This window comes from Aquila chrysaetos, chromosome 10 (assembly GCF_900496995.4).
Source record: "Aquila chrysaetos chrysaetos chromosome 10, bAquChr1.4, whole genome shotgun sequence".
NCBI classification, from domain to species: Eukaryota; Metazoa; Chordata; class Aves; order Accipitriformes; family Accipitridae; genus Aquila; species Aquila chrysaetos.
The window spans coordinates 15,266,347-15,286,453 of NC_044013.1; the positions used below are offsets into that span (position 1 = coordinate 15,266,347).

General features: G+C 44.0%; 2 protein-coding genes across 14 annotated transcripts in view; both read right to left on the reverse strand.

The window, feature by feature from the left end:
• Positions 1-2,125, reverse strand: part of ACAP2 (ArfGAP with coiled-coil, ankyrin repeat and PH domains 2) — a 71,101-nt gene extending 68,976 nt beyond the window's left edge. For 5 of the 13 annotated variants that reach the window (XR_003925234.2, XM_030027010.2, XM_030027011.2 and 2 more), the window contains exon 1: positions 1,883-2,125. Coding sequence is in view for 12 of the 13 variants with exons in the window: in XM_030027010.2 (XP_029882870.1) it covers positions 1,883-1,935 (53 nt within the window). In the remaining variant the exon portion in view is untranslated. The remainder of the gene's footprint in view (positions 1-1,882) is intronic. The other 8 variants (XM_030027013.2, XM_030027017.2, XM_030027012.2 and 5 more) reach the window with 4 other exon arrangements.
• Positions 2,126-4,531: 2,406 nt separating this feature from the next.
• PPP1R2 (protein phosphatase 1 regulatory inhibitor subunit 2) lies at positions 4,532-19,862 on the reverse strand. The gene is given in 9 exon segments (XM_041126727.1): positions 4,532-8,023; positions 9,365-9,415; positions 10,965-11,173; positions 12,438-12,620; positions 13,883-13,986; positions 14,281-14,361; positions 14,841-14,948; positions 19,650-19,696; positions 19,698-19,862. Coding segments are annotated over 7 exon segments (714 nt in total). The 5' UTR covers positions 19,809-19,862; the 3' UTR covers positions 4,532-8,023; positions 9,365-9,415; positions 10,965-11,093.
• Positions 19,863-20,107: the final 245 nt, after the last annotated feature.

Genomic DNA, 20,107 nt, shown 5'->3' on the forward strand with positions numbered 1-20,107 from the left:
GACAGCAGCACACTTCTGCTCACAAATTTTAGTCACAATTTCTTGCACTCTCAAGTGTACTCTATACTTCAGCAGATATCGGGAATTAAAAAAAAAAACCACAAAATTATATTTAATGGTATAGTTCTGTGGTTAAATTAAGCCAATCTAAGACTGCATTGTCAGCAAATAGGATGGACCCACACTAAACATAGTTGTGCCAGAAAGTATATATACTAGCAAGCATGCCCAACTCGGGGCAAAAAGTTTTGTGGAACAGCTAAGCCAATGTAAAAGCTCCCTGCTGCCTCAGGGGAGGTCTCACTCCCTAATGCCTTCCTCCAGCCTTGCTTCTGGCAGTGAAGTTCCCTCTTCCTCCTCCCCATAAGCTTTAGTAGGTTTCGCACCCTTTGCAATGCTGACTCAACTCACTAACCTAGCAGAAAACCATCCAGTCTCTTCTGCCAGGGCAGCTAGCTCCTTAAAGGATCCAACAATACCAGTCACGGTCACCAGAAAAACATGTGGCTAAAGCAGCCAGGCACAGGCTGGCAGCAGAGACAGGAGCAAAGAAGGGAAGAACAGGAACTCCAACTTCTGCCAGGGCTGAGCCATTCAAACCTTCTCCAACTTCCTCCACATCCCAGAACCACACGATTGCTAAAGCTGACGCAAAGAGGCGGCGTGAACAGACAGCCAGAGACCAGAGGAAGAGCAGGACTATTTCCCTCAACAGCCAGAGCGCACCCAGCCTGTGCCAACCACAGAGCCACAGGCACTCCAAACACGGGCTCAGCACAGGACAAGAGGGGCACAGCAGTGACACATCATGTCAAGTCATGGAGCTGTTTGCCTCTCCCTCAGCTAGCAGGGTGATACCAGGCACGGAAAGTGGGCCTATGTGCACAGACCAGCCACGCATCCCACAGAGAGGCAGAATTATGTTGAGCAGATACAATGGTGCAAAATACATATATAGAATGGATAAAAGCTTAGGGAAAGATGAAGGGGCGAGTTGCCCAACATAAGCAGAAGTAAGCCTACAGCAATGACAGACAAGTCGTTGCTCAAGCGTGGAAAAACAAAACAGTACATGCTTGGTCTGACAACGGGAAGTAGGATTATACTAAGCTGGTTTAGTACTGGCACCCCAATAGTGGGCAGATTGAGTATGGATGCATGCAGCAGATGCAGGCAGGAGACACTGGGAGCTGAAGTGTAAGCACAGCTCTGAAGAACTGGAGATGGACCACTGGGGAGTTCACACTCTTGAGCCTGAGCAGGCATTGCTTTGGCTGCTGAGGGTTTCTTGCACCAGCTGCCTGCCACCCTTCACCCCACCACACACCTGCGCAAAGGCGGGTGACCCCAGCAGCGTTCACTGCAGACTGTGCTACCTTCCCATGAAGCCCAGACCCCGCGCATGGCCCACCCAGCCCCACAGATGCTGCCCCCTTTCCTTGCGCTTCCCACCTCCCGCATCCCCCCCTTCTCCTCAGAGCCCCCACCCCACCCCAGCAGGCCCCTCGTTCTACAGAGACCCACAACAGCCCCTTTCTCACATATGGCCCCCTCACCTCCCTACACAGCCCCCCCCTCCCCACACACCGCCCCTGCCCTGCCACCCTGCACTCCCCAACCGCTGCCCCCAGCCTGCCGCTCTCCTCAGAGCCGGTTGCCCGCAGCTCGCCGCCACCTGTCACCCTCCGGGGCCCCCACAACTCCCGTCCCCACAGCCCGGCCCGCCCCAGCAGCCCCTTCCCCGCGCCGCCCCGCGGCCTGTCAACCCCGCAGGCACCCAAACCTGCTTCTTCCCCGCTCCCTGCGCGGCCCCCGACACCCTGCCGCTCCACCGCGGCCCGTCCCCCCGCTCGACCCCGGCCCGGCCCCTCGCCGGCGGTACCTGAAGCGCGGCGAGTCCTTCAGGCACTCCTCGAAGTCCACGGTCACCTTCATCCTGCCCTGCCGCGGGGCGCGCCGCTGCCTCCGCTGCTGCTGGTGGTGGTGGCTGCGGCGGCGGGGCGAGCCCGAGGCGAGGCGAGGCCGGAGGCCGGCCACCGGGCGGGGCTAGGCAGGGGCGGCGCTCATGGCGGGGCCCGGCGGCGGGGCGGCTGCTGCGGGAACGCCGCGCCGAGCAACTCCGCTGCCCCACCTCCCGCGCCCAACCGCGACTGACGGCGCGGCCGGCCAGTAGGCAGCAGCCAGCAGCAGAAACAGCCGACAAGACGCTGGCGCAGGCGGGGCTTCCCCCAAATCGGCGTGGGGCGGGGGAAGGGCAGCCAGACCATCCAGTAGGGGAGCCCTCTGGCCAATCACACGGCGAGAGGAAGGAGCATAACAGGAAGACCGCCCAATAAGTGGGCCGCTTAGGGGAGGCAGCCAACCGCGGGGTGCCGCAGGGATTACTTCCTCACCGAGCGACCTGAAGAGTGACAGCCCGGTAAGCCAACGGGAAAACCGCCTTTGGCCTCCCACCAATTGGCAAGCGCCATTGCCACGGCCACCGGAAGACCAATCCCAGCGCTCACAGACGCCGAGGGGGCCGATCCAGCGCTGCGATAAGCGGGTCCGCCCACCGCTCGCGGCCGGTGACGTTGCCGCCGTTGGGGGTGGGGCGGGTCGCTGGGCGGCGGGAGCTCTCCGGTCTGCGCCCGGCTAATCGTTTTTAACTGCTTAATTTTTGTAAATTAAAGCCACTAATCAAGCAGGGGACCTCTTCCCTGGGGGATGAGAGGGCCGCGGGAGGGCCCGGCCCGGCCCGGCGCCCCCCTGAGGCGGTGAGGGCCGCTGGCGCGCGGCCCCTCCCTCAGCCGCCCCCCGGAGGAGCCCTCAGGCCCGAAGCGGGCGGCTGGGCCCCGGGCCGGGCAGCGGGCGAGGCGTTCGCTGCGGTGTGGGGAGCTCACACACGCTGCCCCCCCGGCGGGGAGCCGGTGTCGCCTGCTGAGGGTGCGGCGGCAGCTTCGGGGCCGCCGTGGAGAAGTTAGGACTCGGGTGCTCTGCAGCGTGTTTCCGTGCTCGGTCTTGGCGATGACTATAGATTGGTGTTACTTGGGGGAGGTTCAAAGTCGTCTTTGGAGGAGAAACGCGAACAGCAGCGGGGGGGCTCTGTAGAAAGAATATCAAGCGTGCGTGTTTGGGTTTTGTACGGCAGCTTTGCCTGAGAATACTTTCTGAAGGCTTTTCAGACAGTGAAAGGGCTGTATGGTAGAGTGAAAAGGATCGTGTTGGTCCTCTCCCACTTTGTAGGGAAGGACTGCAGAAATGTTGTACGTTTCTGATCCCTTAAGAGAAAGCAGCTTTAACAAGTTTGGCACTGCTTAGTGTTCCCGGATGTAAAAATGACAAAGGCAAAGGAGTGTCAGCCATCCCCTCTCACCCTGAAAGGCAGTGACAGAGGAGTACAACTTACTATTCAAGTTAAACTGGGCAAGGATGAAGCAATGTCGCACCAAGTCACAGGCTCCATCCTGCAGTTACAGGGAAACCGTGCTGGGAAGCTGACACAAGTTGCTGACGTTCACTCTCAGCTCCTCCAGGAGTCTGAGGAGCTACCATACCTGCCCCCAGCGAGCCTGCTCACCCTCTGCAGTCTTCACACCCTCCATCCCTCCAGTGCCCCGTCATCCGCACCAAGCTTCACCTCTATTTTTTTTATCCCTTTCCCTCTTTCTTATCCTACCCTCTCTCGCTGACTTCTTTTTGGTCTCACAAGGATAAACAGTCAAGATGGAAGGATGGAAGGGAATATAAGACTTCTTTCCAAGAAGCTGAATGCCTGCTGTACCCTGAATTGTCCCTCCCTTGGTTAAGGTGTCCTTTCACAGAAGGGAAGCTTTTTGGTTCAGTCAGTTGTGGGTTGGGGGGGGGGGGGGGGGGGGGGTATAAGACTGGTGAAATGTCCGATCCAAACTACAAGTTACACAGATGCAACAATTGTATATTTTTGTGAACTATCTGTCCCTCACCAAAACTAACCAAACTACCACTAGTTTGGTTAAGGAGTCGAGTGCATCCATCACACCCATGTAGAAAAAACATCAAGTTAAGATATTTTTGTATCACTTAGGCTGTGTTTATATGGTGAAATCCACTTTTCAAGTACAGTGTGCAATTGAAAAAGAAAGCCCAGCTCTTTTTTTTGGAATACAGTTTTACTTCCTAAGAATTAGTTGGTGTTAGTAATTTTCCATTACACAATGCTAGTGAGTGATTACTCAGTGGTGACCATGAAGAGACAGACCAGTCTTGCTTTAATCCTACAACATGCAAAGAAAATTACCTTGAAAAATGCAACTTTTTCTGGTATGCTGCTGTCTCAGATTCATGATTCGGGTTCCCAGACCTGCCCTCACATCTAGGTAGCCAAGCCACCACAAAACCTGAAAGTGTGTACAAACTGATGTATATCAAAGTTATACTATAGAGTACTTCCTTGTTTGCAGTGATGAGGAAACTGCAATATTGGTTTAAGTATTCATCTATGAACACACCTGCAAACCTTACAATATCTGCCAGTTTCTTCTAAAAAGCTCCAAGAAGTCAAACCAATACATCTAGTATTAGTGCCATAAGGCACTAATGAAAACAATGTTTTTATTTACGTTGTGACACTTAACACTGGTTTCAAACAGAATAATTACATTTGTGAGGTGGTATCATAATAAACACCACAAAAAGCATGTTACAGAAACAGAGAGTTCTGGTAAGATACACAAGTTTAACGTGAGAGAGCAAGCTGTGGGAAAAAATATTTGCTGTTTCCATGAACTGTGTACAACTCGGTGTGAAAGAAACTCTAAGAACAGAAAAAAACTTTATAAAGATGGAGTTAAGGCTCTTATTTGCAAGTGATCTTCCTATTGGAAGCATATTGAAAATATTTTCTCTAAACAGGGTACAGCTTGAGGACTTAAACCTGTGCAAGAAGCTTCACAATGATGACGCTGTGGAGCTCAATGTCCACATTAGTAAGGGCTGCATGTCTTTTGTTTTCTCTTTACACCACTCTTTACTGTACGATGAGCGTTTACCATATGCAGCTCATGATTAAGACATGCATGCAAGCTAAGTCCCCATCAAATGTAAAACGAGAAAAGGCATTTCTTCTCTTGTCCACATTCAGCAGGGAACTATAATTGCTATTCCAGAATAGAAGGAAATCAGACATCCCTTTGTAAAAAAAAGCCATACAGAGTATCTGTAGTTACTGCAAAGTCAGCTTGCCTATTTTAGCTTTTAAAATGCATGAAGGTGTAAGCCTGGATAAAATCAAGTAAACCAGCCTTTCAGTTAAAAGCAGCGTCAGGTACATCAGGTTGCACCCCAAGTGAGTGAGGTGAAGCAGCACAAACAGAATTTTTGCTAGCACTGAAGAGAATGAAGAAGAGAACAAAGCCTTTAATAAAACCCACAACTAAACCAAATACAAGTTCCAAAATGGCATCTAACTAAAACTTGGGAGCTTGGTGGCACGGAAAAGGTGGGATCACCCAGACAGCTCAAAATCATCCGACTAATGAAGGGACCTACTGTACATTCCAAGGTTCATTTAAAACCATCTTCATGGATCTACATATACTGTACCTCCCTCAAAACTACATATCCATTTCATCCAGGATTTTGGAAGCCATTACAGGGAAGGTCTTTACTGGAAGTTAGCAAAGGTTTGGGTTTTTTTTGTTAAACAAAATGCTTTGTAGGCATTGTAGGGTACAAAATACCCCTGCTGAGCACCAAAATGAAAATGAGGTCTTCGACACAGAACATGGCAGGGAGGGCGGGGGGAAGGCAGGCAGGCAGGACACTAGCTCATATAAGAGCTGCATCTGATGGATTCTGCCTTAATTGCAGGTACAAAGTACCCACTTGTACTCATCACAAAGTGCAAGTAATCTGTTTTACAGCATCGCAGAAGACATCTGCATTACCCATACACATTGGCCAAATCTTGACCCATTTGTGCTCCAGTCTGATTGCTGAGTGCTGCCACTCTCTCAGTAGGAATTAACTGTCCTAGCTGGGGCAGACCAGATCATCAGCTGGTCACTTTGAAATACAGGTTGGTGCAGACATTCCAACAGTCTGAACACTGCAAGCTGGTATATAAAGGGTGCAAACTTTTAAGTTTTGACGTCCTATTCTTGGGAGCCAAATTTAAAGCTACAGTAAGTGACTTCAGGAGTCAGAAGTATCTAAATGCTTACTCTTTGCCCCTGTTTATTCTACAGAAGTGACCATGTTTGATACAAGAAGAAATAGCGTTCTCCATATTGAAAAATTAGCATCACCACACTGGACTGAATGAAGAGTTCAACTCTTTCTTGTGAAAAGATGCTATTAAACTTGATTCAGGCCCTTAGAAGACTAAATATCCCACAACTAACAACCCCGTTACCTCCTAAGGGGAAGAGATAGTTGGGAAAGGCACACTACAACACCCAATTAGCACAATTCACAGGTATCTTTGGCGATGCATCCATTCTAATGAATTATTTCTGTATAAATCTCTCAAAGGACAGCATCTTACTGCTTTATTCACTCTGAGTCTCTCTGGGATTTCATGAAAGCTCACACTTGAGAATGCATATAACTGTAAAATAACTTTCATTCCTTTATTCAAACTTCACATATACAGTGGACAAAAAGACATTTTAAAATAGATCCATATAATTATATGGATTTTTGCAACATATCAAATTCAGATCAAAATTAAGATATACACTGTATTCCATAACCAAGCTAAAGCTTAAGTGTATACTTCATTTGTGTAATAAAACCCAGGAACTACTCTGAATACTGGAACATTTACCAGTCAAATTCCACCAAATGGGAAGCTGTTTACAGCAATTTGGAGGTTCAGAATCCCTCTTTACAGGGGCTGTACAACCACACTGTAAACAAGTATTTGAATTAGGCAGTTTCCCTTCTATTCTTCCAAACAGCCTTCATTTTACAAAAGCAGCTGCTGTAAGTTGCAATGGGTACAGCAAGATCTAGACCAGTGGTTTTCAGTACGCAGGTTGCCAACCCCAAATGAGTAGGAGATCATCAGCAGTTATCTTTACATAAAGAACAGCCAGAGCCTAAACTCAGCTCATCTTCACAGTCCTGATGTGGATTTGCTCATGGTTGGGCATTTTTCCTCAAGTGCTAGTAGCACAAGCACTCTTCATGCAACTGGAAAGGACCAAAAGTTTGAAACAAGAGCTGGAAGAGTGACAGTGGATGTGGTTTTAAGAGAAAAGTTGGAGGGAACTTCCATGTTCTCATGATAAGTCAAAAGAGAGCTCCACAAAACATCCAGTCCCAATGGAAGAGATAATGACAGTTAAATGCAAAGTTCAAGTTAACACATTTCCAGTGTAAAAACATTCCCTCCACCAGATGTTAGTATTGCCTTAGTCAGAAACTAACAACTGATTCCGAACACCACTCTTAAAAAATAATACAGCTCTTCTAAAGACTGGGGAAGTACAGGTAATAACGTACTGAAATCTAGATTAACAGGTCAACACTTTACAAAGAAGTTGTAAGACTTAAATAATCCCTTTTTAAGCTGCTCAACACATCTGATAAATAGCTTGCATGTCAATCTGATGTATGCTGTACCGTTTGGCTCTTAAATCCCAAACCTTTCCATAACAGATACCAGACCTAGAACACTGTCAAATAAATAGTGAAAAACCAAAAGATACTGTCTGTTTCGAAGCATGAAGAGTAACAGTATATTACGCAAGATAATCAGTGTTACACATACAGGGAATGCCATTCTGGTTGAACAGATTATGAAGCAGTATTCTCCATGAAATACTAGGCACAAGAATAAGTCAATTAGACAGTTTTTTCTGCCTAATGGACAAGTCTAAAATTAACATTCTTGGCAATACAACATTGTAACTGATATGCTTCTCAATATTTAAGAGCCTTAATTGCAAAAATCATGAAGCGATGTTTATATTTGTGACTTTGACAAGCAGTTACAGTTCTGGACAGATTTCTTCTATGCTGTGTGCTCTACTTTCCAGCTGGTCACGAGTAGCATGTGCTGCATAAGAAAGATTACAAAAAATAGGTAATTCTTCACACTCATTGAATATTTTCAAAAACACACACAAATATCCTCCTGAAATCATCTTTGCTTCTCCAAAGGTAATGTTTGCCAACCCATCTTAGCAATGCACAAGCTTTTAGTTTGAGTGTGGAAACTTCTAAAACAGTTATTTCACCTTCATGTTCTGAAGAAATGGCTAGCACCATTGTTCAGCATACCAAGCACTGAATGCTCACCACCCCTGGAACTGGGAGGATTTAACCCAGGAGTTGAGAGAGATCAATTTGCAGAACTAACATATGAGGTTCCTGAAACACAAGCAAGCATAGTACTTTTCATGTCAAATTTCAATTCCAGATGAGACACTTTAAAATAAAACAAGCTTATAAATGAAGGAGCACGGTCTGTTGTGTTTTTCAGGAAGTTGTTAAACTCATGGTTTTGAGCCAAAGAACAGCAATAAATCAGAAGAAGCTCTCTCTCATCAGTGCTTTTCATATGAAAAAGCCCACTATATATATATATATATATATATATTTATATTCAGTGGCATAAAGCAAAGATCAAAGAAAACCACGTCCAGATAATAATAATCTTTAAAAAAGGCCAGTTAGGCTCAGGCATGAGTTAGACTTGGTAACAAGCGCAGTATAACAAGTGAATAGCATAGCTAACAAGCAGAACCAATTTGTGTATGCTGCCAGCCTTCTCACTTAAATCATCTTTAGGGTGATGCTCACCATGGTTAAGAAAACACAATGTAATCTGTGTCTACCAAAGGCCAAAAGGGCACACCCAGTCAGACGACAGCTAAACTGATGAGCAGTTATCATAGCAATGAATGCTAAATGAACCATAAAGAGAGAACAATAGTTTTGCTGCTTGTCAATTGAACTGCTGTAGATCACACCACTGTAGCTGATACTTTTGTGTAGCAGAAGTAAAAACAGGTCTGCACTGAAATCATCATGCTTAAATCTACCTACATCAGGAATCTCTCCTTCAGTGATTTCAAAGAGAATTTCTAAAAGAAAAGTGTTTATGGAAAGGAACAAAGGTCACTTTTGCTGGCAAAGTCTATTTATGTCATTTGTGGAGTCATAAATAAGGAGTAGCCAGAGAAAATCCAGAGAAGCTGAAACGCTAAAGCAAGTGATCCTAATGCAGTCTATAACAACTTTAACTTTCTCTTTGACCAAAAGGCTTGGCTGCTAGAATCCATATGCATGGGATAAAGGTACAGCTACTTGAGGCAAGCAAAGAATCACCTATCCATTTAAAACACTCAGTAGCCCACGATGAAGACACGGGCAAAAACATACAAACAGTTCTCACCATTACTGACTGGACTGGCCATCTTCATTTCAATCAGCAAGAAATCTCAGTCTGTAACCAAGAAGCGCAACTCATATTAGCAGACCTGGTGGTATCTGACAGAAACTTTCTTAAAAAGCTGTCCTAAGTCTTTAGCCCCTTCTTCAAAAGGAGAATGTAGGGATTGGAAGAATACTGTTAGTTTTACTCAAATACAAAACAGACAGGATTAGAGGGTAGAAAGGAACATCAGGTAAGAGAAGGACAGAACCTTTAAGGGATCTTCACAGACAAATAAAATTCCAAGTGAGAAGAGGGTCTCAAATTGCCTGAAAAACAATCCAGGAGCCAGTGGAGCCCTAGAGTCACAACAGACCACTAAGAAATACCTCTTATGTCACATCTTTACCTGAAATGATCATCAGTACTATAGAAGTCATGTTATTCCACTGGAATAAAAAGACACTGCTCTCACTTAGGTAGATTTACAGCCTCAGACATAGTAGATGAGTGGTAGCAACATCACCAGATGATCTCGGTAACTTCAGAAGAACTGAAGTCAAATGGAAGAAACTATCAAAATGTATCTACAATACAACATGCAGAAAAAGACAGACATTTCCTCTGCAGTTAAAGGCAAGTGTCAGAGCTGTTAGTCAGTTTAACAGAGTGAAGCCAAAATAAGCCATCACAAAAATCAGCTCCTGAATCACCCAATACACTGAGTAAAAACCCTCCTTTTCTGCTCTATAAAAAAGCACTTTAAAATACAGTGATTTGAAGTCAAAGAGCTCTTCAAAAGCTATCCAGATGAAAAACCTTTCCACACGCTTACAGTCCTAAGAGGGGAACCTCAGGAACAAGAATATTAATAGTATTTTAATCCACTTCCATGAAGGAAACAACCAAATTGAAATACTGTTTTAAATACCCAATTGCTTAATATGACCAAAAGCATGGCATGGCCAAAAGCAGACTAGCAAAAAAAACAAGTAGCTACTGTTAAAACTAGCTATTTAAGAAACATTCTGTAGCCCTAATATCTGTTTAATTAACAGTTATGAATAAGGAGATTCTTCTGTGCCCTCAGAATACAGATGAGAGTGTGATAAAGAGATGTCATCTCAAAAAAGTTACTTCAGTAAAACTTTGACATTACTTTAACACAGCTTTGTTGCTGAACATTTATCACCTCAATGTAGGAATTTCTTAAAACACAGGCAGTGGCAGAAGACAGAGAGGTTTATTAATTGTTTTGTCCATATTCCATCGTCCTTTGACCAACCCTGCCACAAAGAATCACACATGATCAGTCTGAGGGCATTCAGTTCACCAGCTGCTACAAGAGTGAGACCAGTACTTAACCTCAGAAGAATTGATCAAGTACACAGACCAAAAGCTATGATAGTTGATACAGAGATTAGGAGATCATGAAATATCAAGGTTTAAGCAGAATGATACAAAACAAAAGTGAAGAACTGAGAACTACATCAAGTTAATGGAAAGTATTTCTATATGCCATGGTGTGGAGGTGAACCTGTTAGTTAATGGGTTGATAAACTGGCAAACAGTTATGTTTATGGAATCTATTGGCCATGAGCAGTCCAAAATTGATAATTACCAGTTGTGGCTCTGAAGCTGGTTATGAGGCAAGGTGGAATGGACTTCAACAATAGAGATGGAAAAATGCTGCAAAGGTGTGCCTTCTTTCCACTGGCGAATGCAGCTGGGGAGCGGAGTTGCCTCTGTTTTACAGCAGAGTGCAGAGAGATGGCAGCTTCAAGCCATGGAGAAAGGTCATAAGGTTGCCTATTGGAGCCCTCCTTTCCCCTGGAGAGTGAAGTTCTAGTAAATAGCCATTATAAGGCATATGTTAAGTTACTGGATAAAGTCAGTCCATCAATGGGTCTCAGACACATACCAAATGACCCTTTTGGAGCAATTATGAAGGCATTAGTCCTCCTGTAATAGATAATGGGACTAAAGTGTGCAATCCACAGAACTTAAAAACACACAACTTTGCAAATCACCTTTTTATTGTGTGGAATTTAAACTAATTTTAGAAGAGTTTCTAGTTCACATGGTTGTGAAAAGCAAATGTGAAACAAGTTAAACCCATGCAGCATCTTCCCAAGTCTGCAGACTGTGCTAACATTTCATAGTTTTGCCAAGCAACAGATGAATGTGGCTTAGACTTCATTGCCACTAGTCTCATAAGCAACAAATGTCAATTTTTTTAATGCCAAAAACTTGTTCGAAGCACTGTTACACAAAGAGGTGGGTAGTGAACAGCTGTAATTATTCACCAGAAGGCCACCACAAAAACCAAAGGCTTTTATTATACAGTCTACCCTTTTCACCCAGAGAGAAGCTTAAAGATGAAAGAGAAGGTGTCAGCCTCTATAGTTTTATGAGTTTCCTATCAATAGACAGCCCTGAAGCAGGTTCCAGAAACAGCTCCCAGCTAAAAGTCCCAGACTTTCTTCCAGTAGCTGCACTAAAAGCAAAGCTGAGGGTCTTATCCCATACTATAGAAATGAACATTACTGCTTAAGGACAAGCGCATACTGAAGTCCTAACAGCAGTTATACATTACAGTAAAAAAAGGCAGAAGTTCTTACTTCGGAAGTTAGATGCACTCCTCTCAACAGGGAGGAAGCACGCATGCTAGTTTCCCATTGCTGGCTACATGATAGTTTGGGAGCAGAACGGGAACTGAATCACAACATAAGGCCAGGCTCTCCCATGTGGCCACAGCTTTAAGTGTTCTGTACAGGACAACTCTTCCTTTAAAAAGGATGCTGGCAACTTCACTACCAAGAGTCAGTTATGCTGGGGAAACAGCATGAAGCAGAGGTGTTTGCTTTTCTGTTATGTCACAACAAACAAAAGCCCACATGCTACTTAGCAATACTGATGGTTTTGGTACCATGCTACAAAGCTACCTATCAACACAGCATGCAGTATTGCACATTGAGCATTACACAGATACTGTGCCCTTTCTATTTATTCTCATACTTGAGTGTACTCATTCCCCAACAGCTGAACGGACCACCAGTACTCAAACATGCTTTTTGATTAATCAGCAGCTCACCATGTTCAGTAGCTTCTGTATTCATTGTTTCTACATCTGCAGCATCATGCATCTCTTCATCCTCATCCTCGTCATCCTCTTCTTCACCATGTAGTTCCTTTGCAATGAGCTGTCTTGCCAGTTTGATGTTTCGTCCTTCATTGTAGTGCATTTTTCTCTTCATTTCAAACTGTTTCTTTTTCTCTGTGGACAAACAAATGCGAATATTTCTTTCTTCTCTTTTTTTAAAAAAAAAAAATCAACTTATTTCCTCTTCAGAGAGGCACTAACTGCCTCCTATGTCAAATTTATTCCTACTTTGAAAGTGCATTGATTATATGATCAAGCAATCACTGAATTAAAATTATTTTCTTCAAGCAGTGGCGCGTTCTTTTAAATGAGCCTGACTTACAAAAAGGCTAGTAATTAATGGACTGGAATGGCTGAAGCACTTTTAAAAGAACCTGTCTGCAAGTAAGAGCAAGTCTGAACCAAGAGTAGCATCTAGTAACAGCATACAAAATTCCAAAGTTTCGCAAGCCTTGTTTCTAAGTAAACTTAAGGACAAATTGAGACATACTGGTGGGATAGAAGATGAACTTTTGCAGATGTCCGACTTGACTCCTGGCTAACTACCAAAGGCCTGTTATAAGAGATATATTTACCACATGTAGAAGAAAATATTTTCGACTTTCCCCACGGCCTGAAGCCTAACTTTGCTCAACATATTAAACACTAGTAGGTCAGCAGTAACTCATTATAATTAGAGTAAACTTTTCTTATTGGTAGCCCCAATGCTGGTTTTTTTCTTCCTTTAGAATAGTAAGGCTACGTGCTCAAAGCTGGGGCCGGGAAAGATGAGAAGGAACAGCTAGATAATGCAAGCCTGAAACCTTAGAAGTATTGTTGTTTGACTGTTTCCTCAAAATGTTCTAGCCCAAGCTAACACAAAACAATATCTCTGTTGAAGATGCAATTTGCTTTGGAATAAATGTAGATTTCCTGCTGGATCCATCTACCAGTTGCTTTGAAAACAACAGAAATATCATCTGTATGTCTGCAAGCAATTAGTAGCATCTTGACTGGAGTGGTACTCATTGAATTGTTAAGTCTACCTGAAATATGTTCAGATTAAGAACTATTCCCTCACCCCAAAACTGGAAGAGCTTCTTATTTGAGAAGTCTAGGTTTCTTAAGAGGAGCTCCCACACCTTAGGCTTGCATACAAGCGGGCAGCCAGTAACAGCAAATTCCTGTTTATATGTAGATCCCAGACCAAACAGTCCTGATCAGAAACAAACAGCATATTTGTTCAATCTTTTACTTACCCTTCAAAGACTATTTATCATCATTTTCAAATCACAACATTTTTCTGATAGTACTTCTTCTTCCCAAGTATTTCTTACTGAAAATCTGAAACCATTTGTAGGAAAAACAACAAAACAAAGAAAACAACTTATGCCTACCTCGTTCTTCAGGTGTTAATTCTTCATCCTCTTCCTCCTCCTCACTGCTTTCCTCTTGCTTTGCTATGATCTTGGGTCCTTTACCTTCAGCTGCAGCTGCCAGTCTACATAAATCATGCAATACGAAATGCTGAAACAGCAAGTTTTTCACTATTTAAATTTCAGAACACTCATACAAACTGCTTTGTTCATTATTTTTTGCCATATTTATGTGTAGTAACAACCTGCAAGAGGTTTTAAGTACCAGTGGCCGTATCAAACACTGAAAACGACTTAATTTGACAATAGCAAAAGTCTGACTTCTGGAGAAACCAGCAACACCTTTCCATAAAGAAAAACTACTCCAGGAAAGAGCAAATTATCTTAACATTTAGTCAATTTTCTATGACAATACTTACTTTTTACTCAACACATCTGCTTTTAAGGGCTCATTTGATTCTGAATCACTCACTGCATCCTCATCATCGTCTCCTACCATGCTTGGAGAGCAAACAAAAAGTAGCCTTTGTCAATAATTTGCTGCTTAAAATTTGCTTGATAAAACAGTCAAAACATTACAACACTCAATTAAAAGACTCCTTTAATACTTTAAAAACTTTCCAAATCTAATTTAAATATTGATATGACAACTTTATATTCTAGTACACAGCTGTTAACTGAAAAAACCAAAATCAATACAAGTCAGACTTATTTATTCCATTCAAAGCCTAAAGCCTAAAACCTGCTAGACATAAACCTTCTAAAAATTGACTTTGCCCTTTTTGACAGTTCTCCTTGATAGCTATAAGCTTTTATTTAGAAGCTTTGTAAATCTGAATAAGTTGCATATATCCAGTAGGTCTGCACAGTCTGTCAGGCAATCAGCTATAGTAAACACTACATCATCCACAAAGTCAATTTTGCTGTAAAACTACTATGTCACCTGGCATCATTTAGGACAGCAGTTCAGCAAGCCTACCTGTGATAAGGAGTACTTGGCTCATCTATTTTCATCAAGCCATAATCTTTGCCTGCTGGGTGGTATGTAGCTATGATGTTCATTTCATCCCACTTCTGGGATTTTTTACTGAAATAAGAAAACAAAGTTAAATTTTCTTATATTCTAAAAACAATTAGTTCTGTTTGGCCACAGAAGGAATGTTTAGAACATCTTTTGACCTCTGCTAGATACTAAGCACAAAACATATTGTTATGACACACGGGCATGTTCAAAGTATGGCTATTAAATAAATACTGTTCTATACATACTTTAGTGAAGTCATGACAAATTATCAGTGCAACTTAATTTCCCTAACAATTCACCATAGCTAAATAAACTCAGTGATCTATAAATTTATTCTTATTCATATACATACATATGTTTTTCTCAAGAGACTACCAGTCTTGTTCAATCACTGTCCCATTAACTGTCCACTTTTGTTACAAGTTACTGTAAAATCATTCTTCCTCTTATTACAACCCACAACACTTCAACAAAACCACATAACTTCCACCTCACCTCTGCTCAGTGAGCTGCTATGACTATTGGTGAAACTGTTACATAAACAATACTAACAAACAAATAACTTCCTGCAGTAAAATAAACAGCACTGAGCAAGCTGGTTATTAATACTGCTTTTGTAATCCTAAATTGGAATCATAAACCAGAACCGATTCACTGCTGTAATTAAGCTGAGGAAGTTTCACATTTTACAGACAGGCACCAGTGATGTTACATTATTTAGAATTTCCTCAATCAATCAGATAATGTACCATTTTATGTATATTTGCAGAAACAAAAGCCTACCCAGACTGACAAAATATATAAGCCACAGGGAAAGCAGTTGCCTTGTGGCCAGAGGAAGAGTCACCCCTCCACCGATCTAAAAGCCACAGAAATGTTTAACCAACAGAAACTACCAGGTTCCACATTTTCTCTATAAAGGGTAGTGCAAGCTTCATACGAGGTGGTCTTTCCCTTCAACTAACCCAAGAAATTTAACTTTACAATAGTAAAATAATTCCACTATTTAATATTACCTTATGCATTAACATATTCCTGTTGCAAATTACTATTTAAGGAAGCAAATGTTACAGAGCTGTGGTGGTTTTTTTTGGTTTGGGAGTGGGGGGAACTTGAGGGGGGTAGTTGGCTAGAAGACTTTAATGTAACTACTCTTATTTAAACACAGTCCCTTCCAATAACAAATTTGAAAAATGTATTCAATCTCAATAATGCAACTACTCTTGAGCAGAATGCTATCTGTAAAACAAAACTGATAAAGCAAAATTCCAAGCACAAACTAAATTTTACATTTACGGAGAGCACTGTATATAACACAATGGGAAAAAAAACCTAAAGGGATAAAAAAAAACAGATGTGGGAGTTGATGCTGAATCCTACGTGCCACAGACTTATACTCCAGAAATGAATACAAATTAAGTGAGCTTAATTCCCTTAGCATATAGTAACCAATGCCAAACTCTCATGTTTGAGGCTTCAGATCTATTTAATCATTTTGTTGGAACTGTAACACAAGGATTGCAACCTAAGCGGACAACACGTGAGTCAGACTGCCTGCTCTGGCAGGGTGGAGAGTCATGAGCTTCATGATGACAAAGCAAGAGCTCTAGTCTAGGAATGGCAGTTATTCAAACCTATCTATTTAGGAGTCAAAAAATCACCAGTTAAACATCAGCTAAACACCTGCTTAAAGTTCACCTATGACTAACATAAGATGATCATATGGTTACATAGTGAGCACATGAGAATTTTTACTAGCCATAGCAGTTGGACAATGGTACGCAGCCCCTGCAAAGAGACAGAGCTTAGCTGAAGGGGAAATGTAACAGATGGGAGAAACTCCCATCACATGCTTTGTGTTCACCACACTTGCCCAGAGTGCATCAAGGTTTATTGCCTGGGCTCACAACTCAATACCTAATAATAATATTGGCAACCTTAGAAGAACCTCTTTGGCATACACTGCTCTCAAAGTTAGACAGCCTGCAACTAGCAATTCAGTAAGTTATAAATAGAAAATTGAGGAAGCTTTTAGTGGTTTAGTTTTTCACACTCATTTCTTTAAACTCATATTCCAACACTAAAAGCCTCGGCTGTGGAACACCTCCCAAAGCACAATTTAGAATTCAGCTAGGGAAAAAAATTATCATTAGTGGCAAACAGACAAACATGTCATTTCACCTCTCCATGTAAAAAGCCAGTCACTCTCCTGTGATAAGTGCTCTAAAAACCCACACCTCCTTTGACCGTCTCCAATTTAGCATGCTTAGGCATGCCTGAGCAGCATAACATTAATGATAGAGCTTAGGACCATCACAGAAAAATGCTTCCTGACACCCCTCAGATATAGAAACAGGAAATCTAATCTTCCTTAGGAAAATCAGATTTGAAAAAATCTCATAAGAGCTCAGTTGTATTCTTTCACTTCTTTAAACATATATAGTAATTTATTTTGACACCACACCTTGACAGGCAAGAAGTTTCTGCAGCAGTATTACTGAAAGGAACACCCTCACACCTCACTTGCTCCTACCATAGCAGACTCTTCTCTTGCCTGTTCCGACACAGGTGCTTGCACACACATGCACAGACTTACTTAGTTACTTTGTAAAATATCAGATCAGCTCACTCAGGGGCTCTTACAGGAGCCTTAAGGCAAAAAATACTGTATACCAGGAATGCCAAGAACGTGCCTACCATTAAACCATGATCTCAGCTCTCAGGATGCAGTTCCAGTGGTGTGCCAATTTCACACACTTCCCTCTTGCATCATATTTTCATTGAGGAAGTTTTCCAAAGAATTTTACCATCACTGACAACAGTGCAAGGTCAATAATGATGCAAATACATGAGAGCTCTACTGAACGTGGTGCTTTAAAAGATGACAGCTCACACAATGAGCTCTTTCATCTGTAGCTATTTTAAAGGTATTCAGACCTGAATTTCAATATTAGAAATAAGCAGGGAGGCTGCTGCTAAGAGGCACATGAAGAAAGCAGATACCTGAATTTATAAACTAATTTTTAATCTTCAAGGAAAAAGAATGATAAATAGTATAGCTGTGATTTAAGTACAAAATTATTTTGCTGAAGTCAGAAATAACACTGATTTAATGAAGTTCTGCCAACCACAAACAATACCTGCACACAAACCAGCTTTAAATACCCTATACTGATCTTTCCAGGAGATCTTCTAATGCAGCCTGCCAGGTTTAGCCAATATCCTTTAACTTGCGAGGCAATTTCAGAATTAATCTAATTGACTTTATTGATTCACATTGGTAAACAGGAAATAGAAGCTGGACTCCTGCCCACTTAACTGCTCCGCAAGAAATTACTGTGTACTATAACCAATACACCATACACTCAGGTCATCAGTTTCTTCAAGATGGTACACAAGAGACTGCAGAAAATAAAACAGAGGCTACCAACAGCCAGTTTTACTTTAAGTCTGGTGTGGTAGTAAAGACCTTGTGCTACATTATATTAAAACTAAAGAACAGGAAAAAAATCGCAACATTTGTGTAGCATATGGCTACTTACATTCACCCCCTTCAAAAACATCATCTCATTTCTTCAGTTGCAATAATTTCTTCCTGGAAAGCAGGAGCAGCTAACACAGGCAACACAGCAAGCCAAAAAATTTCAGCCTTACCTTGCTGACTTTAGACTATATTCACGACTTAACTAGGCAAAGAGGAAAGAAATATTACAATACAAAAAAAAATAATTGCATATCCATTTTATTTTATTATTTCTCTCCTTGCAATATTGAGTGAGGTCCCAAATGAAGAAAACAGTCAAAAGCAATTTCATAAACATAGAGTTCAGGTCAAACCCTGGTCATCGTAACGTGATGGAGTCTCAGAGCAACGTTAGGCAGCTCATACTGGGTGCTAATTAACATCAGGAAAAGCACAAGAAATCTTACTGGTCAGGGACAGCTGCTGGCTGGCTAACGACCACTTCTTGCATATTTGGACTAACTCAGCATGTTACAATGAAACCAAGATTTTCTTGTCATTCAAAACAGAAACCACATGGCCAGTGCATATTCTCAAGTGTGAGATCTTCACAGATGAATCTTGCACAAGCAAGAATACATCTTACTTACGTTTCCAACCCAGGAGAGGTCCTCTCCCCAGGGACACGCTTCTGGTTACAGAGAAATAAGCTACCTTTGAGAAGGCTGAGAATAAGTGTCCCATGGCAAAGTGTATTTCCCAAACTGTAAACTATCCTCGCAGCTACTGTAAAACCCTTCTGTTTGTCTTTCCGAACGAGCATTTAAAGCGAATACTGCTTCTGCTAGTACTACCTAAACAGCAAAGAACCACATCAGCTCCTTCAGGTGCCACATTGCACTCCTGGGAAGAGTCACGACTACAGTTCCCCCGTTCTCCCCATTCGGGCAGCCCTCGCGTTCTCCACCCAGGGCCACAGCCCCGCCACCCCCTTCCCTCACACAGACCGCCCTGCCCCGAGCAGTACCCCTGCCTCAGCCGCCTGCTTCCGCTGCCTGACCGCCACCGACGGGGGGAACCGTGCTCCGCGGCCGCCACGGCGCGGGAAGCACAGGGGCACGTCACCCCTGAAACACGGGACAGCCCACGAACCCCCAGCTGGGGACGCCGCCTGGCAGACCCCGCTCCGCGGAGCCCCCGGACGAGCGGGGCCGGCGGCGAGGCCCTGCTGAGACCCGCCGCCGCCTTACCACCACCACCACTACCACCGGGGCCCCGGCCGGGGTCGGCGCGGCCCTCACCCGTGCTCGTCCTCGTCGCGGGCCGGGCTGGCCCGCCGCGCCCCGGGGGCCGCTCCCCCCCCCCGACAGCTTGCCGCCGCCCTTCTTCAGGATGCCCTTGATGGGCCCGCGCCCCGCCGCGCCCGACGTCGAGGCGGCCGGCACCGAAGGCGCCTCCATCGCCGCGCCTCCCGCCCTCCCGCCCGCTTCCGGCGTCCGCCGCCGCCTCGGCCGGCCCCGCCCCGCCGCGCGTCAGAACCGCCGGCCCGGGGAGGAGAGAAGAGAAGAAGAGAGAAGAGGGGAGCCCGCGCCGCCGCCGCCGCCGCCGCCTCGGCCCGCCGCGGCCACGCCCCCTGGCGGCCGGCGGACCGGCAAATCCCCGCCCGCTGTGCGCCCGCTGTGAGGCGCCCTGCGCGCGCAGGTAGGGGGGTGCGGCCCCGGCCGGGACGTGCGGCGGCCGCCGCGCGTGGCCCCGCCAC